At 68.2% G+C, this 27,449-nt stretch overlaps 4 protein-coding genes across 6 annotated transcripts; 3 read left to right on the top strand and 1 right to left on the bottom strand.

The window, feature by feature from the left end:
* The first annotated feature begins 507 nt into the window (after positions 1-507).
* PRG2 (proteoglycan 2, pro eosinophil major basic protein) lies at positions 508-2,004 on the top strand. Its single transcript, XM_065636916.1, has 5 exons — positions 508-568; positions 677-870; positions 938-1,072; positions 1,560-1,671; positions 1,946-2,004. Exons 1-5 carry the CDS (start codon positions 508-510, stop codon positions 2,002-2,004), a joined length of 561 nt encoding a protein of 186 aa, XP_065492988.1.
* Positions 2,005-2,548: 544 nt separating this feature from the next.
* P2RX3 (purinergic receptor P2X 3) lies at positions 2,549-6,338 on the bottom strand. Its single transcript, XM_065635798.1, has 12 exons — positions 6,183-6,338; positions 5,387-5,522; positions 5,237-5,308; positions 5,088-5,154; positions 4,474-4,567; positions 4,313-4,390; positions 4,068-4,209; positions 3,458-3,582; positions 3,278-3,371; positions 3,132-3,197; positions 2,970-3,047; positions 2,549-2,756 (listed from the first exon to the last, which is right to left on the bottom strand). Exons 1-12 carry the CDS (start codon positions 6,308-6,310, stop codon positions 2,634-2,636), a joined length of 1,203 nt encoding a protein of 400 aa, XP_065491870.1. The 5' UTR covers positions 6,311-6,338; the 3' UTR covers positions 2,549-2,633.
* An 823-nt stretch (positions 6,339-7,161) lies between these two features.
* Positions 7,162-13,899, top strand: SSRP1 (structure specific recognition protein 1). Its single transcript, XM_065635797.1, has 17 exons — positions 7,162-7,232; positions 7,546-7,755; positions 8,160-8,345; positions 8,551-8,656; positions 9,206-9,396; positions 9,470-9,700; positions 9,795-9,898; positions 10,028-10,156; positions 10,323-10,544; positions 10,617-10,689; positions 11,153-11,291; positions 11,389-11,434; positions 12,135-12,258; positions 12,650-12,820; positions 12,947-13,035; positions 13,197-13,377; positions 13,623-13,899. Exons 2-17 carry the CDS (start codon positions 7,702-7,704, stop codon positions 13,689-13,691), a joined length of 2,115 nt encoding a protein of 704 aa, XP_065491869.1. The 5' UTR covers positions 7,162-7,232; positions 7,546-7,701; the 3' UTR covers positions 13,692-13,899.
* Positions 13,900-14,655: 756 nt separating this feature from the next.
* TNKS1BP1 (tankyrase 1 binding protein 1) lies at positions 14,656-25,035 on the top strand. 3 transcript variants are annotated; one of them, XM_065636064.1, is made up of 13 exons: positions 14,656-14,716; positions 15,240-15,361; positions 15,964-16,101; positions 16,270-16,915; positions 17,691-17,763; positions 18,449-19,765; positions 20,147-22,365; positions 22,879-23,185; positions 23,425-23,557; positions 23,643-23,782; positions 23,936-24,102; positions 24,569-24,634; positions 24,723-25,035. In XM_065636064.1, the coding sequence occupies exons 3-12, from the start codon at positions 16,005-16,007 to the stop codon at positions 24,627-24,629; spliced, it is 5,160 nt and encodes a 1,719-aa protein (XP_065492136.1). In that variant the 5' UTR covers positions 14,656-14,716; positions 15,240-15,361; positions 15,964-16,004; the 3' UTR covers positions 24,630-24,634; positions 24,723-25,035. The 3 variants fall into 3 exon arrangements, with proteins under 3 accessions (XP_065492136.1, XP_065492135.1, XP_065492137.1); XM_065636063.1 differs by having other exon boundaries at positions 17,688-17,763; XM_065636065.1 differs by lacking the exon at positions 24,723-25,035 and having other exon boundaries at positions 17,688-17,763; positions 24,600-24,635.
* Positions 25,036-27,449: the final 2,414 nt, after the last annotated feature.

The following is a 27,449-nucleotide window of genomic DNA, read 5'->3' as shown; positions in this document are numbered from 1 at the left end:
GGTGCAAGACTGCGGTTGGGGACACGTGGCCCTGTCACCACTATAAGAGTGACAGCGGGCAGAGCCCCCAGCCCGCAGCGGGAAGAGCCCCGCAAGTGCCAGGTGAGGAGCAGGGACGGGGATGGCGGGGACAGCAGGGCGGGCTCAGCCCAAAGCTGCTGGGGCTGAGGACCAGGGTGGGTGTCCCTGAGGCTGGCACCAGTGGCTCTGCGGTGGCAGAGGGACATGGGGGTACAGGGTGGCACAGGGTGTTCAGGGGAAGGGGTGGCCGTGGGGATGGCAGTAGGGAACCAGGGATGTGGGGGGCACAGGCAGGCGGGGGGCCGTGGGGGTGGCACTGGGGGTGGCAGAGGGACACTGGGGCACAGCGGTGGCACAGGTTGGGGGGGGCGGGGTGGCACTGGGGGTGGCAGAGGGGCACAAGGCAGGTGAGGGTGGCCCCCAGGGTGGCAGAGGGTGACTGGGGACATGGCATCTCCCGAGCGCGCCGCTGTCCCCAGCCCCGCCATGCAGCCCTGCCTGCTCCTCGTCCTGGCCCTGCTGAGCGCGGCCTCCGCCAGTCCCCCCGGTGAGTGCCCGCCCCGTGGGGACACCCCTGGGACGCCCCGGGGACGCCCCGGGGACACCCCTGCTCCCCGCACCCCGTGTGCCCGGGGTGACGCGCCGCTGTCCCCAGCCCCTGCCAGCCCCGAGGCGGCGGCGGCGGCGCTGGCGCTGCCGGAGGACGATGGGGACGACGGGGACGACGGGGACGACGCCCGGTGCCCGCTGGCGAGTGAGACGCAGGCGCTCAGCGTCCCGGACCCGCTGGCTGCCACCACCTACCGCTACATCATTGTCACCCGCTGCCGCACCTTCCGCGGCGCCCAGGTGGGCAGGGGACGGGCGGGGGGTCGGGTGTGCCAGCCCGTGTCCCGGTAACCGGCGTGTCTCGCAGCGGGTGTGCCGCCGGTGCTACCGCGGGCAGCTGGCGTCCATCCACAGCCTCCGCGCCAACGCGCTCCTGCGCCGCCGAGCGCGGCTCTGCACCAACCGCGGCCAGGTCTGGATCGGGGCCGTCACCCGTCCTGCGGTAAGGGACCCGCGGGAGGGGACCCGCGACACCGCCCCGGCCCCGCCGCGCCCTGCCCGGCCCGCTCACCTGCCCTGTCACCTGTCCCCAGTGCCCCCCTGGGTGTCCCAGCCCTGTCCCAGTGCCCCCAGTGCCCCCCTGGGTGTCCCAGCCCTGTCCCGTGTCCCCAGTGCCCACCCTGGGTGCCCCAGCCCTGTTCCAGTGCCCATCCTGGGTGCCCCAGCCCTGTCCCGTGTCCCCAGTGCCCACCCTGGCTGCCCCAGCCCTGTCCCGTGTCCCCAGTGCCCACCCTGGGTGCCCCAGCCCTGTCCCGTGTCCCCAGTGCCCATCCTGGGTGCCCCAGCCTTGTTCCAGTGCCTACCCTGGGTGTCCCAGCCCTGTCCCAGTGCGCACCCTGGGTGTTCCAGCCCTGTCCCCCACCGCGCCATGCCCCGGGCCCCCCACACGCGGTGCCGGGGTGTCCCCATGCCCTTGTCCCCTTGTGCAGGGACGGACTGTGAGGTGCCGCTGGGCCGACGGGAGCCGCTGGAACTACTCGTGCTGGTCGCGGGGGTACCCGCTGTGCTCCGGCCGCTTCTGCACCGCCCTCTGCACCAACAGTCAGTGGAGGGCACAGGGGCGTGCGGGGGCCACTCAGGGCCTGGGGGGCTGTGCTGGGAACCTGTGCCCGTGGTGGAGAGGGGAGGGTGTGGGGCGATGCTGGGGGGATGCTGGGGAGCCTGGGGACGGGGAGGTGGTGCCAGGGGCTGGGGTCGGGTCCTAGCGGGGGTGGTCCTGGAGGCTGGGGTCTGGGTCTGGCACCCCGGGGTTCGGGGCTGGTCTGGGGTAGCGGGTGCTGTTGGGTGCCAGGGCTGACCCCTTTCTCCTCCACAGACGGGCGCTGGAGGAGTGTGCGCTGCCGGGTGAAGCTGCCCTTCATCTGCCAGTACTGAGGGGCTCAGCCCCTGCAGTGCCCTGCGGCCCCCTCGGGCACCCCCTACACCCCCGGACCTCAATAAAGTCTCAGCTGTCAGCACCCATCTCTGTGCTCGGGTGCTGGGCAGGTGGGGGGTCCTGGGGAGCCCCAGCGAGGGTGCTGGGGCTGTAACAGGGGTGCTGGGACACCCTGGGGTACACAGAGGGAAGGTTTGGGGACAGGGGTGTCCCTTGTGTCCTGCACGGCCCCTGCACGGGCAATGGGAGGCATAGGGTCCCCTCCCCAGGGACTGTGGTGACACCCCAACACCGGAGCCCATGGCCACCCCCAAATCGGTGGCACCGCCATGACCTCCCCTGCCCCTGCACCCCAGCCCTTCCATCAGACTCCCCATAACCAGCCCTCACCCCCCCACACAGGCTGGGACAGGTGGATGCTGTGAGCCCAAGGTTTATTGCGGTGGGGGTGCTGGGAGCAGGGAGGTGCTGGGGGGCGGCAGAGGTGGGGGCACTGAGGGGGTGTCACCCCCACCGCCCTGTATGTCCCCTGTGTTCTGTCCCACCGACGGCAAGGGGGTGGCAGCCATGGGGGGGACTGGGGGCAGGGTGTGGGGGACACGCGGGGGCTGCCCCACGGCGCCCAGGGCTAGAGGCCGAGGGAGAAGGTGCCCGAGTCGGTGGACTGCTTGTCCCGGCTGCAGCCCCCCAGCGCACCGGGGGGACACAACGTGGGGCTGGTGGAGGGCACGGGCACAGTGGCCTCCGGCACCTGTGGGGCAGGGACGGGACGGGCGCTGGGTTAGTCTCTGCCTCATAGCCAGGGCACTCAAGGGGGCTCAGGGGTGCTGCCTGCACATCCCCCCACCAGCCAGCCCCACACAACCCCAGAGGGGCCCGGTCCAGCCCCCCCGGAGGTGACTCTGGCATGGCCCCAGCCCCACAGCGGTCCCAGCCCCACGGCAGCCCCAGCCCCGTAGCTGACCTCCTCGAACTTGCGGGCCTTGTAGTGCTCGGCTCCCTTCAGGAAGTTGAGCAGGATGATGTCGCACAGCACCGTGCCCTGGGGGCGGAGCATTGGGGTGGGGGGCACAGAGACCCTCTGGGAGATGCCACCACCCAGGGGCTGAGAACGGCCACAACTCACCACGCCGATGGAGGTGAAAGCTGCCACGGTGTTGATGAGGGTGGGGACGATCCCAAACTTCCCAGCCTGGGGTTGCAGAGACCCCCGTTGGTGGGGGGTTCCCCCCGCTGTGGCCCCCCACAGGGTCCCCCGAGCCCCCCACGTACGTTGCCGTACACCAGGACGTCGAAGCGGATGCCGAACGCCTTGGTGAGGGTGCGGCGCTCGGTGCCGTCCTGCCAGCGGTAGTACTGGGCGTGCCTGCGTGGGGACACGGGGACAGCGGGGCCGTGCTGGGCCGTGCCCACATGAGTGACACGCGTGTCCCCGCCGTGGCTGTGCCATACCTGAAGTTGTAGCCCGCGGCGGGCGCGCGGCCGTCCAGGCGGGTGAAGGAGTAGCGGGGCAGGCAGCGCTCCCAGGCGCGGTCCAGGTCACACACCCACCCGATCTTGATGCCCAGCACCCCCCCCTGCCCTGGCCGTCAGGGGGGACACGGCCCCTGTCCCCACGGCCCCATGTCCCCACACCCCATGTCCCACGTCCTCCTGTCTGTACATTCGAAGCCCCTGCCATCACATCCACCCTCCTGTGTTCCCACATCCCTGTCCCCATCACCTGCATCCTCCTGTCCCCGTGTCACCACATCCCACATATCGTCACATCCCACGTCTCATGCCCCCACGTCCCCATGTCCCATATCCCTGTGTCCCCAAGCTCCATGTCTCTGTGCACCCACAGCCTTATGTCCCCATGTCCCCTGTCCCATGTCTCGGTGTCCCTGTGTCCTCATGGCCCCATATCCCACATCCCTGTGTCCCCATGTCCCATATCCCCATTCCCCAAGTGCACTCTCCCAGGTCCCTGTGTCCCCACATCCCACGTCCCTGTGCCCCCACGTTCCACCTCACGTCCCGTGTCCCCCTGCCCCCCGCCGTGTCCCCTGTCCCCGCTCACGGTGGCGGCCAGCGCGGGGAAGTCCTGCCCGGCCAGGCGCACCACGTCCCCCAGGCGCAGGATGGGGCAGAGCGGCTGCAGCTCGGGGTGGAACCGGCACCGGCCCAGCTCCGCGCCGCTGCCGGGGGGCGGCAGGTTGGCCCTGGGGACACGAGGGCCACGCGGGGACACGGCCATCAGCCAGCCGGGCTGAGGGGACCCGGCCCCCCCCCTCCCCGTGTCCCCCTGTCCCCGGTGCCGCTCACTTCTCGAAGCCGAAGAGCGGGAAGCGGATGCTGTTCTTGATGAAGAGGGTGAAGTTTTCCGCCTCCAGCATGACGGGGCTGCGGGGACAGCGGTGTCCCTGGGGACACGGGGGACAAGGACCCCGCTGCCCCATCCCCCGTGTCCCCCCGGCCGCACTCACACGTCTACCGTGTCCACCTCGGGGGGGCACCAGCCGCGGATCTCGCAGGTGCGCAGGGTCCGGTTGTAGGGAACGCAGCGCCCGGTCAGCACCCCTGCGAGCCCACCGGTGCGCTGAGCCGGCCGGCCTCAGCCCGGCCCGGGGGTCCCTCAGCCCGGCACGGGGTCCCTCAGCCCCTACACCGCCCCGGGGTTCCCTCAGCCCGGCCCGGGGGTCCCACAGCCCGGCCCGGGGTCCCTCAGCCCGGCCCGGGGTCCCTCAGCCCCTACACCGCCCCGGGGTCCCTCAGCCCGGCCCGGGGTCCCTCAGCCCCTACACCGCCCCGGGGTTCCCTCAGCCCGGCCCGGGGTCCCTCAGCCCGGCCCGGGGTCCCTCAGCCCGCCCGGGGTCCCTCAGCCCGGCCCGGGGTCCCTCAGCCCGCCCGGGGTCCCACAGCCCGGCCCGGGGGTCCCTCAGCCCGGCCCGGGGTCCCTCAGCCCGGCCCGGGGGTCCCACAGCCCGGCCCGGGGTCCCTCAGCCCGGCCCGGGGTCCCTCAGCCCGCCCGGGGTCCCTCAGCCCGGCCCGGGGTCCCTCAGCCCGCCCGGGGTCCCTCAGCCCGCCCGGGGTCCCTCACCGCTGCCGGTGGCGGGGCCCCTCCCGCGGCAGTCCCGGTCGGCCGCGCAGCGGTACTCCGCTTCGCTCTGCGCGGGGGCGAGGGGGGCATGAGCCGGCGCGGGGACGCGGGGACACCCCCTGTGCCCCCGCCGTGTCCCCACCCCGTACCTCGGGGCAGACGCCCTGCGCCTGGTTCTCCGTCAGGATCTGCTTGGTGACCACCACGAACACCGAGGTGCCCTGGAGGGGACGCCACCGTCACCCTGACCCCCGCCGAGAGGGGAAACTGAGGCAGGGCGGGGCCCGGCGCCCCCTCACCTGGGGGGGGGTGACGTAGTCGGCCGTGTCCAGCACGCGGCCGGCATAGCGCCCGATGCCCTTGACCTTGGTGACCACCGAGGACTCGATGACCGTGTCCCGCACCTGGTAGGCTTTCTCATGGAGGAACACCCAGCTGGGACAGCACCCGCGGGGTGACAGGGGGGACAGCCGCCCCCGCCACCCGCGGGACCTGCCCGCCCCCCCCGCCACCCGAGTGGCTGCTGTACCTGCGACAGGCGCTTGTCACCCGCCCGCGCGCCGCCGGTGGCCGCTGTCACCCCCGGGGAGCACCCGGGGCCACACACCCGCCTCTGTCACCCGCTCGGGCCGTGCTGCGGCTCCCGCCCGCCTTGTCACCCGCACTGACACTGTCCCCCGCACGAGGATGCTCTCCTCGCTGTCCCCATCGTGTCACCCGCACTGACACTGTCCCCCGCACGAGGATGCTCTCCTCGCTGTCCCCATCGTGTCACCCGCACTGACACTGTCCCCCGCGTGTCGCCCGCACGAGGATGCTCTCGTCGCTGTTCCCTCCGGTCACCCGCACCCTCTCCTGCCTGTCGCCATCGTGTCACCCGCACACTTGATGTTCCCGGCGCTGACACACGTGTCCCCCTCTCGCCTGTCCCTCCTCTGCCCTGTCACCCCACCGTCACCCGCCGTCACCCGCCGCTGCCGGGTCAGCGACCCCCCCTCCCCGCACGGCCGTCCCGCTGTCCCCTCGCTGTCACTCCCGGTGTCACTCGCAGCAGCCCCGGGGAGGAGGGCGGCGGGGGGTCCCGGGGGGTCTCACCCGATGAAGTAGGCGAGGATGAGGAGCTGCACGGCGCGGTTCACCGCGCCCACCGCCCAGCTCCGCACCACCACCGCCTTGGCCGTCTCGTACGAGAGGAATCCGGTCACCCAGCGCGGGGGGGACATGGGCGGGCAGGGGCCGGCAGGGACCGGCAGGGACAGGCAGGGACCGGCAGCACCGGCAGCACCGGCAGCGCGGGCAGGGGCGGGCAGGGACGGGCAGGAGCGGGCAGGGACGGGCAGGGACGGGCAGGGACGGGCAGGAGCGGGCAGCGCGGGGCGGGGCGGGCAGGAGCGGGCAGGGACGGGCAGGGGCGGGCAGCGCGGGGCGGGGCCGGGCGGGGCGGGGGTCGCAGCCCGTTCTGGGGGTGCAGGGGCGGGCGGGGCCGTGGCGGGTCCCGCTCCCGGTGCCCTGCGGGGGGTTTCCCCGGGAGTCCCGGAGCCCGCGCTGTGCGCACGGGGGGCGGGGGCACGAGCGGGCATTTTTGGGTGCCCCGTGCGCAGGGTCCCGGTTTCGGGGGTGCTCCTGTGCGCGGCCCCAGGTTCGGGGTCCCCCCTGTTTGGGTGCCCCGTTTTCGGGTGCCCCATCCCGGGGGTGCCGCCTCTCCGGGGCGCCCCCATTTCGGGGGTTTCCCGTTTTTGCGGTGCTCGCGCTCTCTGGGTGCTCTGTATGGGGGTGCCGGGTTTTGGGGGGCCCCCACCCCGGGTCGGGACCCCCTGTCGTTGCGGCGACATCACAGGGGCCGCCCGCCACTGACCAACGGGGGCCGCGCCACGGCGCCCCTCGGGCTGGAGGTCTCCCGTCGCTCTATGGTGCCAGGCGAGGCAGCGCGGCCGGCGAGCGGCCGCTCTAGACGCCACCTCAGCTCTATGGCGGGGCGGGTCGCCGCCTCCACTCTAGCCGTGGTCCTCCGGGCGCTCTATGGTCCCTCCGCGTCGCGGCCGTGCGGTCCTCCCATGGCACCGCCCAGAGCGGCTCGTCTCTATGGCGGAAGTGGGGGCGAGTTCCGGCGGCGGCAGCGGCGGCGCGGGGGAGGCTCCGCGCGAGGTTCGTGTTGCGCAGGCGGGAAAAGTGTCGGCGGTGCGGGGGGGGAGCGGGCGGGGGCTGGGCCGGGGGCGGGGGCGGCTCGGGGTGCGGGGGCACCGGCGGCGGGGGGGGCACCGGCGGGGGGCGCGCAGGGGAGGCCCTGGGGCCGCGGCACGTTTGGGGAAGGAGGAGCGAGGGGCCGGGGTGTCTGGGTCACCCCCTGCGGGCGGGGATTTGGGTGGGGGCATCAGGGGTTTGGTTCGGGGCACAGGGGTTCGGGGGCACAGGGGTTCGGGGTCAGCATGGCTGTGCTGACAGATCCCCCTCGGTGCAGGGCCAGGCGCCACCTTCCCCTGGAGCTGCTCCCCCCGCACTCCCCCCGCAGCTGCTGTGTCGGGTCTGGGACATGTGGGGCCGGGGGGGGCACTGAACCACTCGCTGCACTCGGCCTCCCGCCCCTCCCAAAGCCCCGGTGCCTCCCCCCGCCGCCATGGCCGACACGCTGGAGTTCAACGAGATCTACCAGGAGGTGAAGGGCTCCATGGTGAGTGGGGGACGGTCCCCAGGGACACCCAGCGGGTGGCACGTGGTGATGAGCCCCGCTCTGCCAGCCAAAACACCACAGGGTGCTTCCCCCCACAGCCGATGTTCCTCCTGCCCCCTCGGCCGGGCGGGGGGAGGGGATCTTGCCGTGGTGCTGAGTGTTTCTGGGTCACCTTTTGCCCTCTGGGTTTTGGGAGATTATCCCCAAAGCCCCACGGATTCTGCTGTTTCAGCCCCCCCCAGTTCGGGTGCTGAGAAGTGGTGAGGATGGAGGCTGGCGGGGATTTGGGGAAGTTGCCCCGTTTCTCCTGCGGGGGTTGTGCAGCCGCCCATTGCAGCGGCGGTTCCCCGTGCCGGGGCCCAGGTGTCACTGGGCCGTGTCCCCTCACGTCCCCTCTCCTGCAGAACGACGGGCGGCTGCGGCTGAGCCGCCAAGGCGTCATCTTCAAGAACAGCAAGACAGGGAAGGTGGACAACATCCAGGCCTCGGAGCTGGCTGAGGGCGTGTGGCGGCGTGTGGCACTGGGCCACGGCCTCAAGCTGCTCACCAAGAACGGCCATGTCTACAAGTACGATGGATTCCGGGAGTCGGTGAGTCCCCCACCTGCCTTGTCCCTGCTGGTGACTTTGCTGTCACTGCCCTGTGCTTGTCCTGTGTCCAGCTGCACTTGCTGTGAGTGTCACAGCTCCGACCCCGGTTTTTGTTGCTGCTTCCAGTGTGCCGGGGGCTGTGTCCCAGTTACGGGCTCTGGGCAGTGGTTTCTAACGGCCATTCCCTCCCTCTCACCCCGCCCAGGAGTTCGATAAGCTCTCGGATTTCTTTAAGGCGCACTATCGCCTGGAGCTGGCGGAGAAGGACCTGTGCGTGAAGGGCTGGAACTGGGGCACGGTGCGGTTCGGAGGTGAGTTGTGGTGACACCGTCACTGGGGACAGGGAATCCTGGTGCCAGGAGCTGCTCTGGCTGCTGGGACAGCTTCCCACGGTGTGGCTGTTCCGCAGCATCAGCCCCATTTCCTGCAGTGTCCTTGGGGACATCGGCCACCCCAGGAGAGCAGGAGATACCTGCAGGCCCCAGATCCGGGGAGGGTTTTTCAGGCAAGGAATCTCAGTGTAAAACAGAGGTTGCTGCGGGAGCTGCGAGCGTCTGGCAGAGCTGCCCATTTCCAGGGAGTGGGTGGACGCTGCTCCCTGGTCTGAGGCCCAGGGAACAGACGGTTCCCTCCTGCTTGTTTTTGCTCAGGGTCGGTCTCTGGGGCTGTGGCCAGGAGGAGAAATCCCGGAGATGTGGGAGGGGGCTCAGGAGTGCAGGAGGAGCAGAGGCGTTGCTGGGCTTCGGGAGAGCAGTGGGGCTGGGGGGACACTGTGGCTCTGCACCACAGGGTGGACGTGTCCCCTCCGTGTAGCGTGGTGCCTCTGGTCCCGCTGTGACCAGCCGCATCCCCTCCCACAGGGCAGCTCCTTTCCTTTGACATTGGGGAGCAGCCGGTGTTTGAGATCCCCCTCAGCAACGTCTCACAGTGCACGACGGGCAAGAACGAGGTGACGCTGGAGTTCCACCAGAACGACGACGCTGAGGTCTCGCTCATGGAGGTCCGATTCTATGTGCCGCCCACCCAGGAGGACGGCGTGGACCCTGTGGAGGTGAGCGGGGCCGGCAGGTTGGGCAGGGGGGCGGCAGGGAGCCCCTGCCTGCCGTGACTCCCTTCCCTTTCAGGCCTTCGCCCAGAACGTCCTCTCTAAGGCGGACGTGATCCAGGCCACCGGAGACGCCATCTGCATCTTCCGGGAGCTGCAGTGCCTGACGCCGCGTGGGCGCTACGACATCCGCATCTACCCCACCTTCCTGCACCTGCACGGCAAGACCTTCGACTACAAGATCCCCTACACCACCGTGCTGCGCCTCTTCCTGCTCCCGCACAAGGACCAGCGGCAGATGTTCTTTGTGGTGAGGGGGACACGGCACCTGCCCTCCCCCAGGGAAGGGTCACACGTGATGGGTTCGGGGCGTCTCAGGTCCTCACATGCTCTTTTATTTTCAGATCAGCCTGGACCCCCCGATAAAGCAGGGCCAGACCCGCTACCACTTCCTGATTCTGCTCTTCTCCAAGGACGAGGACATCTCACTGACCCTCAACATGAACGAGTGAGTTCCTCTCCTGCCAGGCTGTGTCCCTGACCTGCTCCCTGGCTCAGGGGGCTGCGGGGAACCAGGTGGGAGGTGACGACCCCCCCGGTTCTCATTCTCACTGCTGCCCACTCTTTGGCTGCGCAGGGAGGAGGTGGAGAAGCGCTTCGAGGGGCGGCTCACGAAGAACATGTCGGGCTCCCTCTATGAGATGGTCAGCCGGGTGATGAAGGCGCTGGTGAATCGCAAGATCACTGTGCCTGGCAACTTCCAGGGGTAAGGAGGCTGCGGCGGAATGGGGGATCCCTGCTGTGGGAAGGGACATGGGGATGGGAGAGGCAAAGCTGGGTTCCCCAGGGCAGGAGGAGCTGCCTGGTTCGGTAGCCGAGGCCGTGGGGCCGGTGTTGGCCTCCGCGGTGTCCGACGCTGCGTGTTCCCGCAGGCACTCGGGAGCCCAGTGCATCACCTGCTCCTACAAGGCCAGCTCGGGGCTGCTGTACCCGCTGGAGCGCGGCTTCATCTACGTGCACAAGCCGCCCGTGCACATCCGCTTCGATGAGATCTCCTTCGTCAACTTCGCCCGTGGCACCACCACCACCCGCTCCTTTGACTTCGAGATTGAGACGAAGCAGGGCACGCAGTACACCTTCAGCAGCATCGAGAGGTGGGCGCGGGGCTCCACGCTGCAGGGGGGCTCCCTGATGGCTGCCCAGCCTTGACTGTCCCCCTTCCCTAGGGAGGAGTACGGAAAGCTCTTTGACTTCGTCAATGCCAAGAAGCTGAATATCAAGAACCGCGGCCTCAAGGAGGTACCTGCTGCGTTGGGGGTTCCCGCTGGAAGCGCTGCTCCGCCGGCTGGGGGAGAGGGCTGGGGGCTGTCTGCTCTCCAGAATTTTGCCGCTTTTCCCTTTTTTTTCACCTCTCTTTTCTCTCCTTGCCCTTGTAGAGAAAAAAGGTCCGTGCGATATCCCTTCCTCTTACTCCTCTTCCTCCTCCTGGTGCAGGTTTCCTCTGCATGGCTGTGGTGGCCCCTGACTAACCCCAGTAACCTCAGCATGGTGTGCGAGAGGGGCCTCCCCTAACTGGGTTAACTGCTCTGCCCCGCTCTCTGGAGCCCTGATGGGGACAAAGAGGGGACGTGGTGGCCATCCTGTCCCCCTGCCCTGCACGTGTATCGTGGCCGTGCCCCCCAGCAGTGTGCCAGGGTGGCAGAGTCGGGGGGTGCGCAGAAGCGGGGCGCAGGGAGCGGCTCTCACGCCGGCTCTCCCGCAGGGCATGAAGCAGAGCTACGATGAGTACGCCGACTCGGACGAGGACCAGCACGACGCCTACCTGGAGAGGATGAAGGAGGAAGGCAAGATCCGGGAGGAGAACGCCAACGACAGCAGCGACGGCTCCGGGGAGGAGACGGGTGAGGGCTGTGGCCCGGGGTCTGTTTTGGGCTGGTTTTTGGACTTCCCGTCCCCCCTCATCTGGCTGTTAGCTGACCCCACGCTCTCTCCTGCCAGACGAGTCCTTCAACCCTGGAGAGGAGGATGATGACGTGGCCGAAGAGTGAGTGAGGCTGGGCTGGGTCTGTCTGGGGGGCTTTTGGGAGGTGCAGTTTGGGGTGTCACGTGGGGCTGGGTGAGTGGTGGGGTGTTGCGTGGGGCTGGGTGAGCACTGGGGAACGCCCCAGGCACAGCCAGGATTGCTTTGTAACCCCTGGACTCAGGGATCTGGAGAAGCAGGTGCAGTTCAGGGCTGGATCTATCGTAATGACATTATGCATCTCAAGTGCTGAGATGGGCACTTGGGACCAGACGGCTCCGGGATGGGGCCGTGGCTGCTGGGCTGGAGTGGGGAGCGGCTGGAAGGGGGGGACGCAGCTCTGTGAACTCCCCAGGCGGGAGCAGGCGGGGGGAACCGTGGTGCCCGCACCAGCCCAAAGGCCCATGGTCTGCATGGTCTGTGCTGCTGCAGCTGCATTGGGCCCAACAGCGGGAGCTGGGTCTCAGTGCGGCTGAGCCGTGTGGTGCTGTGAGTGCCTAAAACTTACAGGAAGTCAGCAAATGATGAGCTGTGTTCGTGGAAGGCAAATCCTCCGAGAGCTATTAAGCACAAACACAACATCTCCAGCTCAGGAAGTCTCGGGGCTGTGGGCTGGGGGGCTGGGAGGGTTCGGGGCAGGTCATGCTGCTGCGTCTCCCCCACCTCCTGCTTTGTTTGGGGTGGGGGTCTCGAGCTGTTGCTGAAGCCCGGTACGTGTGAATAGGTTTGACAGCAACGCCTCAGCCAGCTCCTCCAGCGGTGACGGGGACAGCGACCGGGACGAGAAGAAGCCAGCCAAGAAGGCCAAGCTCGTCAAAGACCGCAAGCCCCGCAAGAGGCAGCCGGAGGTGAGAGGCTGCTGGGGCTGTGGAAGCAGGACCTGCTCCTGCTGCTGGGCCACTGTTCCTGGTGGCAGTGACACCAGGGAGGTGCAGGTCACAGCCCTGCGGCTCCTGCCACGTCCCCTCAGGTGCCACCACCTTGCTGTGCACTGCCCAACCGGGGCAGGTGTCCTGACCCTGCTGCCGCCAGAGGCTGAGTCGTGGTGGGGTCTGTACAAAGGGCGCGTTGTCCCTGTGCAGAGCCAGTCCCTTTGGGTGCTGAGGGACTTGTCCCCAACAACCTGCCCGTTCAGCTCTTGGAGTGGCTGGATCATGGGTGGGGGACACGCTGAGCCCCAGCTCTGGGGTCTGCAGCCAGTGCTGCCCCTTGGCTCCCACCCTGTTCTCTCCGCTCCAGAGCAAAAAGGGGAAGGACCCCAACGCGCCCAAGCGGCCCATGTCTGCGTACATGCTGTGGCTCAACGCCAGCCGCGAGAGGATCAAGTCAGACCACCCTGGCATCAGCATCACCGACCTGTCCAAGAAGGCGGGGGAGCTCTGGAAAGCCATGTCCAAGGAGAAGAAGGAGGTGAGGGAGGGGGTGGCGTGGTCCCTGCGCTGCAGGGGGAGCAGAGCCTGGTCTGGGGGGGCTGGACTGGGCTGCAGGGGTGGATGGGGAGGCGGGAAGGTCCTGCTAACCCTGCTCTGGCTGCAGGAGTGGGACCGCAAGGCGGAGGATGCCCGGCGGGACTACGAGAAGGCCATGAAGGAGTACAGCGCGGGCAGCAGGGCTGAGAGCTCCCGGTGAGTGTGCTGGGCAGAGAGGGGGCAGGGGCTGGCCGAAAATCGAGGGGGATACCCAGCTGCGGCGGTGCCTGGGCCTCTGCAGCGGGCAGGGTGTCCTGGCTCTGCGGGGCCAGCCCCAGGGTGACACGTCTCCTCTCCCTTCCCTCCAACACACGCAGGGAGAGGTTGAAAAAGAAGAAGAAGAAGCAGGAGAAGCAGCCGAAGGGGAAGGCAGAGAAGAAAGGGGCCACCAAGTCCTCGTCCTCCAGCAAGTCCCCCGCCAAGAGCACCAACGAGAGCTTCAAGAGCAAGGAGTTCGTGTCCAGCGACGAGAGCTCCTCTGCAGAGAGCAAGAAGGAGGTGGGGCCTGGGGGGCTGGGGGTCCCGGCCCATCCTGGGGGGCTCTGCCATGCGACCTCCTCCTGCTGTCCCTGTACCGACGGTCTGGTACCTCTGGGTGTGGGTGGCCGGTCTGTGTCCTACACGTCACCACTGTCGCCCCATCCCTGCTGTGGGGCGTGGGGGAATGGGAGCTGCCACCCTGACCTCGTCCCCTGTCCCTGTGACCTTGTCCCCTGCTGCCCTGACCTCATTCCCTCCCGCAGGACTCGGAGGAGGAGGGGGCAGCCAGCGCGCCCCCCAGCTCAGAGGACTCAGCGTCCGGCTCGGATTAGCCTGTCCCCGTCCCAGGCTGGTTCCGGCCGGGGAAGGACCAGACGGTCCCCGCGGGACCCCGGGGTTCGGGGTGGGGTGGGGGCCCCCCGTGCCCGGCCCCCAGTGCCTGTGGGGGTGAGACCCCAGGGGGGCCTTGCTCCCACCTCAGCCCTCTTTCGCATCAATTTATTTTTTTTAAATACTCGGGTTTCTTTCCTTTTTTCCTTCCTTGTTTGTTGTTTTCTTTATTTTTGTATTTTGCGTCCGTTCACGTGGCAACTCGAATTGAATAAAAAGCGCCCCCCCCGAGGGTGTGAGTGGGTGCGGGGCCGGCTCCCCCCTCCCTCCCTGCTGCAGCAGTGCCTGCGCCCCCCCGGCCATTACCGGCCCCAGCTCCCCCCGGCCATTACCGGCTCCCCCGCCTCCATTACCGGCTCCCCCTCCCGCCCAGGCGCCGCCGGCTGCTAATGGCGGCCCCGGGTCGATGCTGATGCGATCGGGGTTTTCTCACCTCCCGGAGGGAGCGGGCGGCGGGAGGGGCCGGGTCCGGTCAGCGGCGCTTCCCGGCCGGGTGCGGGACCGGCCCCGCGGGACGGGGCGAGGCCGCGGTGCCGCCCCGCTTACCGGCACTGCCGGGGGCTGCGGGGTCTCGGGGGGTGCTGGGGGGCTGCGGGGGCTGCGGCGGGCTGCGGGGGTCCCGGGGGCCGCGGCGGGCTGCGGGGGTCCCGGGCTCTGCTGTGGGGCGGGCAGGGCCCCGTTGCAGCGGCGGGTCCCCCCGTCCTGGGGGCGGTGCACCGCCAGCATCCCAGGAGGCGAGCAGTGGTGGGAGCCTCTCTAGCGCCCTCTCAATGGTAAACATAGGGGTGGCAGGGGCGGGGCACGGCGCCTCTCTAGCCCCTCCTCTCCGCGGTCCGCCCGGCCACGCGGCGCCGGGACCGGCGCTCTCTCTGGTTGGTGGAGGGGTGGGGCAGAGTGGGCGTGGCCAGCGGGGGGCGGCCGCGCGCTCATGAATATGCAGCAGCAGCAGCGGCGGCGGCAGCGGCGGGTGAGCGGGGGTCGCTTCGCCGGGCCGGGCCGGGCCTGCGGGGAACCGGGATCTTCCCGGGCGCCTTGTGTCCGTCGGGGCCCAAGACAGAGGGCCTCGCGGCTCCGGCGGGCACACTGGGCCCGTACCTCCCCCTTCCCCCAAAAGCGAGTGGGGGGCTCCGTTACCACGGCGACGGGCCTGGGCCCGCTGGCTGCGGCCTACCCAGCTACTCGAGCGGGGGCTTCGTTGCCGCGGCAACGGGAGTAGGCCCCGCCGGAGGAGGACTTGGGGCGGAGTGGGGGACGGGATGGACCCGCATCCCGGGGCCTCGTCACCGTCCCGGGGCTGCCAAGGGGTTGGGAAACGGGCCCGATGACTTCCAGATGTGGGCTGGGGCAGCCGTGACGCCGGTTCCCTGTGGGAGGAGGAGGGGGCTCCAGGGGTGGGTGGACCCCGGCGGGGCAGGAGGGAGCGAGGCGGGGAGAGGAGGAGAGGGCAGGGCCGGGAGGAGGCACCGAGCGGGTTTTTCCTGTCCCCGCAGCCCCGGTGAGTCACGGGAGCGGCGGCAGCGTGAGACCCGCGGGGACGGAGCCCTCTCCCCGCCCGCTCTGCGCCCCTACTCGTGTCCCCGGCCCACCCGGACATGCGGCGGCCGTGGGGAAGGTGAGCGGGGCAGCCTGGGGCCCATGCGGGGGTGTGCGGGGCGGTCCGGCCCCTCTGTGGCTGCCGGGGCTGCACCCCCGCGGGGCTCCGGGCGGTACCGGAGGCTGGCACGGGTGAACGGGGGCTGGGGTGGGTACTGGGGCGAACTGGGCACCGGCCTGGGGTTTGTGGGGTTGATTCAGGTTGGTGGGGCTGATGTGTGTGTGTTGGGGTGTGGGGACAGGCCAGCACAGGGCTGGGACAGGTAAATGGAGAACTGCACAGTGTTTGGGGGTTCGCAGTGTGCGGGAGCCCACTCGGGGTGCACATGGTGACCATGTGTACGGGGGTTTCAGGCAGGGGGAGCTGAGGCGCTGTTCGAGGTGCGTGTGCTGTACCCGGTTGGCACATGTGAGCCGGGGCCGGTGTACAAAGGGTGGTGCTGGTGGTGCGATAGTGGTTTGGCACGCTGGCCGGCTGCTGGCACAGGTGGACATGCGGGTTTGGCACAGCGCTGGGGGCTGGTCTCACAGCGCAGCATGGCTTCCTGCCGCCGGGTCCCACCGTGGCTGGGATGAAGGGACGCTCCCCAAAACGCTTCTTCCTTCTTTCTCTCTCCCCAGGGGCTGACCCTGCACCGCATCTGCTGAGCCCCGGATTCGCCATGGCCTCCCAGCCACAGCCCCTGCCCCCCACCTTGCCCTGCGCCTCCCCGACAGGGGCCGGGGGGGCTGGGCTGGCAGCCGGCAGCCCCGAGAAAGGTCTGTGCCCATGGCGGGGGAGGAATCAGGAGTGGGGGTGCTGGTGTGGTCTGTGCTGGGAAAGCCCCCCTGAGGATTCCAGGCCGGTGCCCGAGGTCTGTCCTGGGCCCAGTGCGCCCCGCTGGCGCTCGCCAACGTGCATCTCTCCTCTCCTTGCATCTCCTGCAGGCACCGCTCGCTCCAAGCCGCCGGTGCGGCCCAAGCCCCGGGTGCTGCCCAAGCCGGCCGTGCCCGCCAAGCCCTCCCTGCTGCAGCCCCCGCCGGGCCCACGTCACCTGCGCCCGGAGCTGCCATCGGCCGAGAAACTGAACCGCCTGGCAGGGCCACAGCCCTACAGCGCGGGCGGCGTGGGGGGGCCCCTCCGGCGCCCCTCCTTCACCATCAAGTCACCGGAGACCCCCAACGGGAAGGGGCTCCTGTCCCCTCCAGCTGCAGCCGCTGAGGACCCAGGTTCAATCCCCGGTGAGGAGGTGCCCCCCACCCTGCTGACCCCTCCTCGCAAAAGCCCGCCTCCTTTCAAGGTGACGCCAGTGCCCGTGGCGACCAAACTGGAGCGATTCCCTGGCACCACAGTGGAGGAGATCCTGGCCAAGATGGACAGCAGGGAGGGCCTGGGCAGCCCAGACCGAGCCCGGCTCTCCCCCTTTTGCCCCGATCCCTCCCCTCGCTTCGGCTCCAAGACCTTCTCTGCCTTCCGGAGACGCCCCAGCGGGGTGGTGGATGGAGCCCCCCCCGCTGAACCCCACCAGACATCCCAACCCGCGGCGGGCGAGCTGGGGAGGGAGCACGACAGACACCCGGTTGCCGAGACAAGGTGAGGGGCCGGGTCTGATGCCCAGGGGCCAGAGGCTGCAGGGACAGGGGCCATAACTTGGAGCCATCCTGGGGACAGGAGTAACGGCACTGAGGCCAGGCCGCTGGTGTTCCTGCCGAGCCGGCAGCGCCTGGAGCTGCTGCTGTGGGAAGGCCGGGGCAGCCACAGCAGCGGCGGTTTGCTCAGACCGCAGGAACGGGCTGTCTCGGCTGAGAAGCCACTCCACTGGCAGCCCCGGGGCTGGGAAACGAGCCAGCTGCTGTCCTGCTACCCGGCCAGGCGCCCCAGGGCCAGGAACAACAGGGAGGGGGTCGTTCCCCTGGGAAATGCTCTCTTTTTCCCTACTCTGGCTGTTCGTTCCTGCGGGCCGTGCCGAGGTGGGGGGAGCCAGGGACCCGCGGGACTCCTGACTGCAGGACATCCTGGGTGAGAGCCAGCACTTGGCCGCGCTCCGGGAGCTGGGCACCTCCGGGACAGTGAGATGGGGGCTATTTTAAACCCGAGTGTGAGAAACTTATTCTCCAAAGGACTGAAAACTTTCCGGAAGATGGATTGCGGCTGATTTGCCGCTCTCTCCTCCGCAGCCAAACCCTCGCAGGCGGTTTGGTGCCGGTTTGGGTATGGCATGTGGTGGTTGAGGGGCCTCTCGTGGTTCCCCCAACCCCATCCTGCGGGCAGAGCGGGTGGTTTGGGGCCAGGAGGTGCCTGGGCAGCTGGTGGGAGAGCAGAGGTGCGTCGGGGGAATTCATCCTCTGTCCCCGTTTCTCTCCAGCAGCAGCTCCCCCCCCGCCGGCCCGAGCTGTGCCGGGGACCCCCGCGGATGCCAGAGGCTGCTGTCCCCCCCTGACGTGAGTTCTCGCCTCGCCCTCCCGCGCCGCGGCGGCTCCGCTCCTGGGCTCTCTCCTTCGGGGCTCTCCTGTCTCCTCCGGGGCTCCCTCTCTGCGGGGTGCGTGTCTCTCCTTTCTCCTCGGGGTGCTGGGCGCGGGGCCAGGCTTTCGGGGGGAGTGTGTGCCCCCGCTGCCGAGGTGTGGGCAGGGAGCAGCCGTGAGTCACCGCTGGTGACCCAGCAGGTATGTGGCAGGGCAGGCCCTTCCGGGCTCCCCGCCAACCCCTCTCTGCTCCCGGTTCTCGGGGCGGTGACCGGGACGCTGGGCGGCACTGGGTCAGCCTGGTGAGGGGACAGACCCCGAGGGCACTGGCAGGGGGTGCCCAGCCTCACGGTGGGTGGGAGTCTGGGCCAGGCGTGTTTGTACTCCCTCTTGCTGCAGTTCTGCTTCCCCACCTCGCTCTGCGCTGCTGCAGGGTGGGCGCTCGGGGGGCGACGGGGGCAGCAGCAGGGATCCAGGTCGCACGGGAGCAGCCCTGCGCTGCGGGGACATGGGGGCACCTCCTTCTTGGTTCTGGGGAGGGGGTGCTGGCAGGAGGGACCCCCGCTGGAGATTGGGGCTGCAATTTGGAAGGGCTGTGATTTGGGGGTGGGTGACTCTTGGGAAGTTCCTCTTGAGTGATGTGACCCCACGACTCTTTCCACAGCTCTCTTCTCAGCAGCCAGGTGCCCTCGGAGCCCCCGGCTCCCCAAGACCCCCCGCCAGCCTGGCCCCGGGGGCCCCTTTCCAGCCCACCCAGTCCCCTGTCTCGGTTCCCGGCTCTCCTGATGTTCCCCCTGAGCTCCCAGCCCCTGGCTCCCCCACACCAGCCCCCAGCTCTCACGAATCCCCTGCTTGGTCTCCAGCCGAGGTCCCGGCCACCTCCAGCCAGGCCCCGGGCGCTCCCTGCTCCACAGCCAAACCCCGGCCTGGTGCCTCCCGCTCCCCTGGCTCCCCCCACACTCCTGGAGAGGAATCCCCTGATACTGACAGCCCCCCCAGTACTCCCGAGCTGCCCCCCAGAGTCACCTGTCCCCCTGGCTCTCCCGAGGCTGCTGCCGAGTGCTGGGCCCCCCCCAGCCCCACCCCTGAACCCCCTGGTGAAGTCTCTTGTCCTCCAGGCTCCCCGGAGGGACCTGATGACTCCTCAGTGTCCCCGCAGTCCCCCAAGGGTCCTGATTCCAGCTTCCCTCCCCCTTCCAGGGACTCAGGGCTCCAACGCTCCTCAGAGGGGGTGTTGCAGCCCCCGCCGGTGGGGCAGGGCCCGGGGGAGCTGGGGGGCTCACTGAGTACCCTGCCCTGTCCCGGGGATCCTCCACCGGAGCTGTCCCTGGGCGGCTGGAGCCTGTCTCAATCCTTCAAGTGGACGTTCCCTGGGCGGGGGTCACAGCAGCCAATGTCACCCCCCTGCTCCCCCATCCGGGAGACCCCTGACTTGAGGCTGTCTGTAGAGGATGAGTTGGATGAGGGGGACCAAGGCCCCTGCCCCTCGTGCTCCCGGGGGAACAGCAGGTCTGAGGGGCCCGGCCCTGCCATGGCCAGCAGCCAGGCAGTGGAGGGGGCTTCGTGCCCGGGGGGCCCCGTGGCCTGGCGAGAGGCTGAGGGCTCGACGGAGGAGGAGGAGGAAGGGGAGGCAGAGCAGGATGCCGCTGTGCCCTGCTCCCCGCTCTGCGTGACAGAACCTGGCCGGGATCCCGCCGAGCCCCCTGCCCAGCCCAGCTGCCCCATCACGGCTGCTCCCATGGATCCAGATCCAGCCCCACCAGATCTGGACCCGACAGATCCCTCCCCCACAGCCGAGTTGGCCTGGGCACCAGCAGGTGACTGCCCTGTGAGCCTGCAGGGCCCCGGTGGGCCGGACCGGGCCGAAGGACCCTCGAAGGGTGCTGACCCCCACGCTGACCCAGGCTGGCTGACGGAGCTGTTGGCATCGCCCAGGGCCCACAGGACGGGGCTCAGCTCTCCGGACGCTGAGGGGCTGGAGGTAAGGGGGTGTGGGGGGCCGGGCAGCTCCGCAGCAGCAGGGGTTGGTGCTGGGCCGCGGTGCGGGCGGTGGTGCGGGTGTCGGTGTGGCACTGTGCTCCTTGGCACGGCCAGGCATCACTGGGTGTGTGTAGGGTGGTGGGATGGGTTGGGAGGACGTGAGCGGATCATGCTGGGTTGAGGGGAGGTGAGCGGATTGTGCCATGCCGGCAGGGAGAGCCGGGGTATGGCCATGTGTGGGGCCCGCTGGGGAGCCATGACCAGCATGTTGGGGACAGCAGCCACTCTTTGGCGCTGCCGACCAGCCTGAAGCTGCAGGATGCGGGGGCTCGGCAGGCGTGTGAGCCAGGAGTATGACTGCTTTAATCCTCTCTCCCCCCAGGACCCGCTCAGCTGGTCACCAGAGGACCTGTGCAGTGAATTTGGTGCTGGCAGCCCTCACCACAGCACCTTCAACTGGAGCTGTGAGGCTGTGGTCAGGGAGAGAGACTGGCCTGGTGAGACCAAACGGGACCGGGACCCTGAGACCAAATCAGACTGGGACAGCACCCGCAGCACTGGGGACAGGGACCGGCAGGATGGGCCCTTTGGCTCCACCAGCAGGAGCTGGGGCAGTGCTTACCAAGGGACGGAGCTGACGGGGGAAACAAGCCAGGGCTGCAGTGACTGGCCCGAGTCCCATGGCACAGGTGAAGGCTGCCAGCAGGACCAGGACTTTGGTGCTGGCAAACCCCAGTGGGGCAGTGGGGAGGAGAACGGCTCTGGGAGAGCTGACTGGAGCAGCGGCTGCGGCCTGGAACACAGCCTGGGACATGGGCAGCAGCGGGACAGGCAGCCCAGCTCCCAGCAGCGCAGCTGGGCTGGCATGTACGGCTCTGGGGACCCGGAGAGCCAGGATGGGGACATCACATCTGCCTGGGCTGGTGAATATGGCACTGGCAATGTGGAGATGAAGGACAGAGATCTCACCCTGGGCTGGACCAGGAAATACAGCAGCAGGGATACTGAGACCAAGGATCAGGATTTGACACTGGGCTGGGCTGGTAGATCCAGCACTGGTGACACTGGGACCCCAGAGAAAGAGTTCAGCCCCAGCCGAGCAGCTTGGGACAGCAAGTACGGTGCCCAGGACATGGAGAGCCAGGACCGGGAGTTCAGCCCCAGCCGACCAGCATGGACTGGTGACAGCAGCACCAGGGACATGGAGAGCCAGGACCAGGAGTTCAGCCCCAACCGACCAGTGTGGACTGGTGACACCAGCACCAGGGACATGGAGAGCCAGGACCAGGAGTTCAGCCCCAACCGACCAGCATGGACTGGTGACACCAGCACCAGGGACATGGAGAGCCAGGACCGGGAGTTCAGCCCCAGCCGACCAGCGTGGACTGGTGACACCAGCACCAGGGACATGGAGAGCCAGGACCGGGAGTTCAGCCCCAACCGACCAGCATGGACTGGTGACACCAGCACCAGGGACATGGAGAGCCAGGACAGGGAGTTCAGCCCCAGCCGACCAGCGTGGACTGGTGACACCAGCACCAGGGACATGGAGAGCCAGGACCGGGAGTTCAGCCCCAGCCGACCAGCGTGGACTGGTGACACCAGCACCAGGGACATGGAGAGCCAGGACCGGGAGTTCAGCCCCAGCCGACCAGCATGGACTGGTGACACCAGCACCAGGGACATGGAGAGCCAGGACCGGGAGTTCAGCCCCAGCCAACCGGCGTGGGATGATGAGTACCGCACCAGGGATATGGAGATGCAGGATGAAGAGTTCAGCCCCAGCAGAGTGTCCTGGGCCAGCGAGGGTGGCAGCAGAGAGATGGAGAGCAGGGACAGTGGGTGCAAACCCGGCAGACCTACCTGGGATGGTGGATACAGCACCGGGGATGTGGGGAGCCAGGACAGAGAGTTCAGTCCCAGCCAATCGGCCTGGGTCAGAGAGCGTGGCTCTGCGAACACCACAAAGGAAGGAGAGTTTAGTCCTGAGCGGCTGAGCTGGGCTGGTGAGTGCAGCCTTGGCCAAACCGAGCTGGTCAATGCCTTTGGCGTTGGGAAGGACAATGCATCTGGCTGCAGTGGCCCTGGAGCACCAGAGCCCGGCTGGGGCAGCACCAGGCGGCAGGAGCACGGTGTCACCGGCAGCAGGGACTGGGCTGGAGAGCTTGGAGGGGCCGAGCGCCACAACCAGTTTGGTGTCATTGGCACAGAGCGGGTGCCGGAGCCCTGCAGTGCCGGAGTGCCATCGGATGGCTCCATGTCCTGGGCCGGGGGGCTGGGGGAGCCCCTGGGAGCCTGGCACGGGGCTCTCGACTTCGGCAGCTCCGGCACTGGTGATGCCAGCGCAGTGGGACTGGGCCAGCAGGCCTGGGGCGCGGGGCTGGGCAGCCTGGCTGTGCCAAATACCCTGCCTGCACCAAGCACCCTGCCCACACCGGGCAGCGCGGGGCTGGAGGAGCCGGGCTGGACTGGGGGGCTGCATGACACCGAGGCCATGCGCCAGGAGTGGGCCAGCGCGTTCGGCGCCCGCTGTGCCATGCGGAGCCGGGACTTCGGCGCCAGGGAGCAGAGCCCGAGAGGGGGCACCAGCTCTGTGGACGGGTAAGGAGGATGGTGGCGATGGCATTGCGGCCCTGGGAGGGAACTGTCCCCCTTGGGTGCCCACGGTGGGGACTTGCAACGCCATGGCCTCGTGTCCTGCCAGGCCCAGTCACTGCTGGGGTCCTGCCCTGCCAAGGCTGCCCCTTCCCAGCCCCACATCTCCCTGCAGCCCCTGGCCCCGCAGCTGGAACTGTTCGAGGGATGGTGTTTCAGCTTGTCCCGGCGGGACCAGCCATCTTGAGCTGATCCAGGAGGGGATGATGCCTCCAGGGCTTCTCGTGCCAGTCTCCCACTGACATGGGGAGCTGTGTACACAGTTTGAGGGTGCTGGTCTTCCCCTGGCCTCCCAAAAAGTGGCAGAATTGCTCCTGTGCCCTTATCGTTTCCCCAGGATGTGAGAACCCTGATTTCAGCCAAATTTACTGAGCTGGGGATTCCCAAATCAGGGCAGGGGAAGGGCTGTGTTGGCTGGAGCTGGAGGAACTCTGGCTCTCGTCTTGTCTCCCCGAACAGGACCCTCCGTCTCTCGGCCTCCAGCCCGCCGGTGGGTGACACTCTGGCTGTCCCCCCTGCTGAGGAGTGTCCCCGCAGCGGGCCACCCAGCCCCACTGAGGAGGAACAGGACATCCCTGCACCAGCTGATCCCCGGCACAGCCCTTCAGCCTCGCTGGGGGCTGCCGGGGGAACCCTACCCAACACTGAGAGCGAGGGTTCCCCCACAGAGCACCCGGATGGGGGGAGCCCCCCAAGCAGGCAGGAGAAGCAGCTCTGCCCTGAGGGACCGCTGGACTGCGCTGGGCAGGATTTCTCTTTCCTGGAGGTGAGCAGGGAGGGGGCGGTGTCCAGCCCCCCAGTGTGGCCCTGGGGCATCCGGCTGTCGGAGACTCATCTGAGGACCCTGTTGTGTCCTGCTCTGGGGACGGGGGTGTCACACTGGCCCTCCCTGGAGGGGCAGCCTGTGGGTTCAGGGACCCCAGTGCTGCTGTGGAGTCTGTGGGTGTGCTGGCTGGGAGGGTTCTGGGGCTCCCAGTGTTGTCTGTGACGGTGCCTGTCCCGCAGGACACGGCGGTGCTGGACAGCAGCGTGTACCGCAGCAAGGCCAGCCTGGGCCGCAAGCGCCCGCACCGTGCGCCCGCCCTGCGCCCCGCCGCCACCGCCGAGGGGGACAGCTGGATCTTCCGCGACTCCACCGGTGAGAGCAGCACAGGGGCTGTGCGGGGGTGTCTGTCCTCGGCAGGGGGGTCTGACGGTGACTCTGTCCCCGTGTCCTCCTGCAGAGCCCCGTCCAGCCCGGCCGGACGCGTCCTCTGACGAGGAGGCGGTGGAAGAACCCCGGAGCCGGCGGGTGCGCGCGTCCCCGCTGGGCAGGGGGGTGAAGGTGCCGCTGTTCCCCAGCCTCAGTGCCTCCGCACTCAAGGTGGGACCCCCAGGGCTGGGGGGGCACCTCCTGGCCAGGCAGGGGGGGGTTTAACCAGGGGAGTGGAAACTGAGGAAGGCTGGAGGGCGTTGGCTGAGGCAGGGGAGGGGACATGGCCCCGTGTGCCATCCTGACCACACTCCCTGTGCCCAGGCCAAGCTGAGGGGCCGGAATCGCTCAGCCGAGGAGGGGGCTGTGCCGGGGGATGGCAAGGCCACCCCGCCCAGGGACCCCCACGTCCAGCGCTCCAAGTCCTGCAAGATCCCCGGCCTGAGCGGGAAGCCCCTGGCGCTGCCCCCCAAGCCGGACAAGTCCTCAGGGTGAGTGGGGGGGCGCGGGACCCCCGGGGGACCTTGGGGAGGTGCTGCGGGGCTGTCACTGTCCTGTGCCCCATGGAACCAGCACTGAGGAGGAGTTCCAGAGGCGGAGGGTTCTGCGGTGCTTCAGAGGTGCAGAAGGACACTGAGGGGTGTGGGAGTGGGGGTCTCTGGGCTGGTCCCCCTGGTGTTTGCAGGCACTGGGCTGGGCCCTCCCCGGCCGGAGCTGGGCGTGGGAGGAGGCTTTCCTGGGCCTGGCTTTCCCAGGCCCGGTTGCCTGGAGAGCAGGGCTGCTCCACCCTAAACAGTCCTTGGGACCGAGCCCTTAAAGCTCCAGCGGCAGCTGCCTGTCCCTGCCCTGCCTGCCTGCCCTTCTGCCCCAGCAGCCGGGACCCCTTGGCCGTGCCCCAGGGTTCCGCTGGGTCCTGGGGGCTTTTGGGGGGGCTGACATGGTGCCAACCCCTCCCAGGTCTGACGCCTCCCCACCCCACTGGCTGCAGGCACTGAAGCTGAAGAAGAAGAAACCTTGAGCGGGGTGAGTGGGGACAGACCTGGGGGGGCGTGGGGCTGGACCTGGGGGGATATGGGGCTGGACCTCACCCCCTCTGCTGTGTCTCTTCCAGGGTCACTCTCCTGCCTGCGCATCCCCAGGGCTGACTGCTGCTGTCGCCAGGACCAGGCCTGTCCCCTGCCCGTGGTGGGACACACACACATCTATGCACTTTGTATGATGCTCGCAGGGTCCCCGTCCCCCCTGACACTTCCTCCCCCTCCTCAGCCCATTTCCCCCCGCCAGCACTCCTCTGCCCCGCAGTCCCTGTGTCCCCAGGGGCTGGCGGTGGGCAGTGACCCCCGCCCTCCTTCCCCCCATCTTGTATCACATTCAAAGAGCAACAGGTCAGGATTTTGGTGTCACTTTGACAGGACAATAAAACTTCGTTGGTTCGTTTGTGGTGGCCCTGGCTCTTCCCTCAGCCTCCTGTATGTCCCCTGGATGGGGTGTCCCCATGGGGTGGGGACAGCCACCAGGAGGAGCTCTCTGCCCGGAGCCCTGCCTGCCGGGGCCGGTGTCACCGGGAGGAGCAGGGACAGGTCCCAGCTGTCCCCAGACCATGGGGCGCTGAGCCCCACTCTCTCTTCCCAAAGCAGAGGAGTGCCCTGACCCCCCCAGGGATGACTGTGGCCGTGGCACAACCGCAGGCTGGGTGTTGGGAGGGACACCTGTGTCCCCACAGCTGGGCTGGGGGGCACCTGGGGGGGACTCATGGGAGACATGGCCAAGGAGGAGGATGTGGGTGACTCCAGCCGCCCCCAGGAAGCGACCCAATCCCAGCCTGTGGCACAGCCAAACGCTGCCTGTCCCATGCTGGTGGTATGGGTAAGGTGTTGGTTATCAGCCCCCCGCGGATACCACCCCCTCCCAGTGCCTGCGGGGCCTTCACCAGCCTGGAGCTGGGGGCCACACCGGGACCCCGGGGGATACTGGGGCCTGTGCAGGAGCAGAGCTGTCCCTGCTGTGGGGACGCGGGGTGACCGGGCACCCTTGGCCCTCGGGCAGTGCTGATGGCTGTTTGGTGTCACCGCGGCAGGGCTGGCCGGGGTTACCTGTGCTCCTGCGCTGCCCACGGGAGACAGAAATAACCCCGAGTGTTATTAATAGTGATCGAACAGCTCCTGTGCAGCAGCTCCCGGCAATGCCGAGAGGCTCATTAGCATTTCCTTTATTTCTCTGTTTTGTTCCATTTATTAGCTAATACGGTTAAGTAATACCTTAGGCTCGGTCTGTGTGGGGGTCTGTCCCTTCTTTAAACAACTTTGCCTTTTAACTGGAATCAGCAGCCCCCACATTTATGCGTCAATTTTTAGCAGCTTTTTATTTTGATTCTCTGAAGCCCCCCTGGCCTCAGCACTGCAGCCTGGGTTGGCGTGTGCCTTCCCAAGGGGACTGTCCCGGGTCATTACAATATTTCATTATTCATTATCTCCAGCTGGGTTTGCTCTCCCAGGCCATGGCTTTGGGTCCCTTTGGGCGGCAGGTTTGGTGGCCACAGTGCCTCCCCCAGCTCTGCTGCCCCCGACTCACAGCCCAGCCCCTCTCCCTTCATTTGTTTTAATCTTGGAGACCCCTATCGAGCTGCCCCCATTTCAGCCACTGAATGACCCACCACCCCCTTCCTCACAGCGCTTTGCCGGGACAAGGGACCTGCTCTCATGGTGGCTGCGTCCCCCCATCTCCATCCCGTGGGTTCCAGCTCTGCTGTTCAGCCACCCGTTCCTCTCACATTTACCTGCTCCGGTAGCCAAAGGCACCTCCGCTCTGCCTGGGCACCCCCACTCCCCCCGCGCTTCCCCCCTCCTGGGGGACTCAGGGCTTTTCAGGCTTTTTGCAAAGTCCCGCTTGGCTTCTCCGGTGCTTTTCCACAAAGCTGTAACCGTGAGAGCTCGGCCCCGCTGGGACAGCCCCGTCCGTGCCCTGCTGCGCTGAGGAGCTTCCCTCTTCCTGCTGCCTCCGCGTGTGTTATTTTTGGGGTGGGAGTGATTTTCCTTCTCTCCTGGCTCAGCTGAAGGCGTTGCAGCATCCAGCTCCTTCATGGACAGCGCAGCCTGCACAGGATGCAGTGAGGGCTCCCATCGCCGTCCGGTCCCTCAGCAGCCGATGCCTTAAAATGGTCTTTTTGTGAGCTGGGGGAATCCCGGAGCTCCTGCTCCCCAGATTTTTGGTAAATGCATAAAGGTCTCCCCAGCTTGTCATGCTCGAAACAGGGCCGCAGCAGTTCAGGACCCTCCTGGTGCCACAACCGTTTGAGAAATGCAAAACCCTGGAAGCGAAATGTAAAATTCCAGGTGGAACATCCCAAATGGCAAATGCAGAGTCTCAAATGTAAAATGCCACATGCAGCCCCCTCCGCCAACACCCTGCTGCAGAACGCCCAACACAGCCCGCCAAACGCGAAATGCAAAACCCAAAGTGTAACACCCCGATGCGAATGCCGGACACAGCACCCCAAAGGCGAGACCCCCAAGCGCCAATTTGACTGACGGGGGGACCTGCCAGGGCTGCTCCTGGAGCCGCGGCACCGAGCCGGTGCTGGGGGGCGAGCGCAGTCCCCGGGGGCAGCGCCCTGCGCGGGGGGTTATCTCAGGGGTTGACGCTTTGACACTTGGGTGAGAGCTCGGCAAACCCCCCAGGAAGGAGCCAGATGGAGGGTGGGGGGGGAGCTGTGAAATTTCCCACGGGGCCTTCCCGTCCACCCATCCCGCCCCGTCCAGGAGGAGGGCGGAGGAGGAGGAGGAGGAGGAAGGGGAGGTAACCGGTGGGATTCGTGGGGCTGGGCTCAGAGGGCCGGAGG

Source organism: Caloenas nicobarica, chromosome 5, assembly GCF_036013445.1.
Source record: "Caloenas nicobarica isolate bCalNic1 chromosome 5, bCalNic1.hap1, whole genome shotgun sequence".
Taxonomy (NCBI): Eukaryota; Metazoa; Chordata; class Aves; order Columbiformes; family Columbidae; genus Caloenas; species Caloenas nicobarica.
Note: the sequence above shows the minus strand (reverse complement) of the source record. Positions and strands in the feature narration are given on the sequence as shown.

Bases quoted from the DNA above. Each gene is read 5' to 3' on its own strand.
- PRG2 (XM_065636916.1), top strand. From the start codon at position 508: ATGCAGCCCTGCCTGCTCCTCGTCCTGGCCCTGCTGAGCGCGGCCTCC. The intron at 871-937 runs GTGGGCAGGGGA...CGTGTCTCGCAG, and splicing joins GCACCTTCCGCGGCGCCCAG to CGGGTGTGCCGCCGGTGCTA. The intron at 1,073-1,559 runs GTAAGGGACCCG...CCCCTTGTGCAG, and splicing joins GGGCCGTCACCCGTCCTGCG to GGACGGACTGTGAGGTGCCG.
- P2RX3 (XM_065635798.1), bottom strand. From the start codon at position 6,310: ATGTCCCCCCCGCGCTGGGTGACCGGATTCCTCTCGTACGAGACGGCC. The intron at 4,568-5,087 runs GTGAGGGACCCC...GTGGGCTCGCAG, and splicing joins GGGCCCCGCCACCGGCAGCG to GGGTGCTGACCGGGCGCTGC. The intron at 3,198-3,277 runs GTACGTGGGGGG...CTGCAACCCCAG, and splicing joins ACGTCCTGGTGTACGGCAAC to GCTGGGAAGTTTGGGATCGT.
- SSRP1 (XM_065635797.1), top strand. From the start codon at position 7,702: ATGGCCGACACGCTGGAGTTCAACGAGATCTACCAGGAGGTGAAGGGC. The intron at 9,899-10,027 runs GTGAGTTCCTCT...TTGGCTGCGCAG, and splicing joins CTGACCCTCAACATGAACGA to GGAGGAGGTGGAGAAGCGCT. The intron at 13,378-13,622 runs GTGGGGCCTGGG...TCCCTCCCGCAG, and splicing joins CTGCAGAGAGCAAGAAGGAG to GACTCGGAGGAGGAGGGGGC.
- TNKS1BP1 (XM_065636063.1), top strand. From the start codon at position 16,005: ATGGCCTCCCAGCCACAGCCCCTGCCCCCCACCTTGCCCTGCGCCTCC. The intron at 16,102-16,269 runs GTCTGTGCCCAT...CATCTCCTGCAG, and splicing joins AGCCGGCAGCCCCGAGAAAG to GCACCGCTCGCTCCAAGCCG. The intron at 22,366-22,878 runs GTAAGGAGGATG...CTCCCCGAACAG, and splicing joins GGCACCAGCTCTGTGGACGG to GACCCTCCGTCTCTCGGCCT.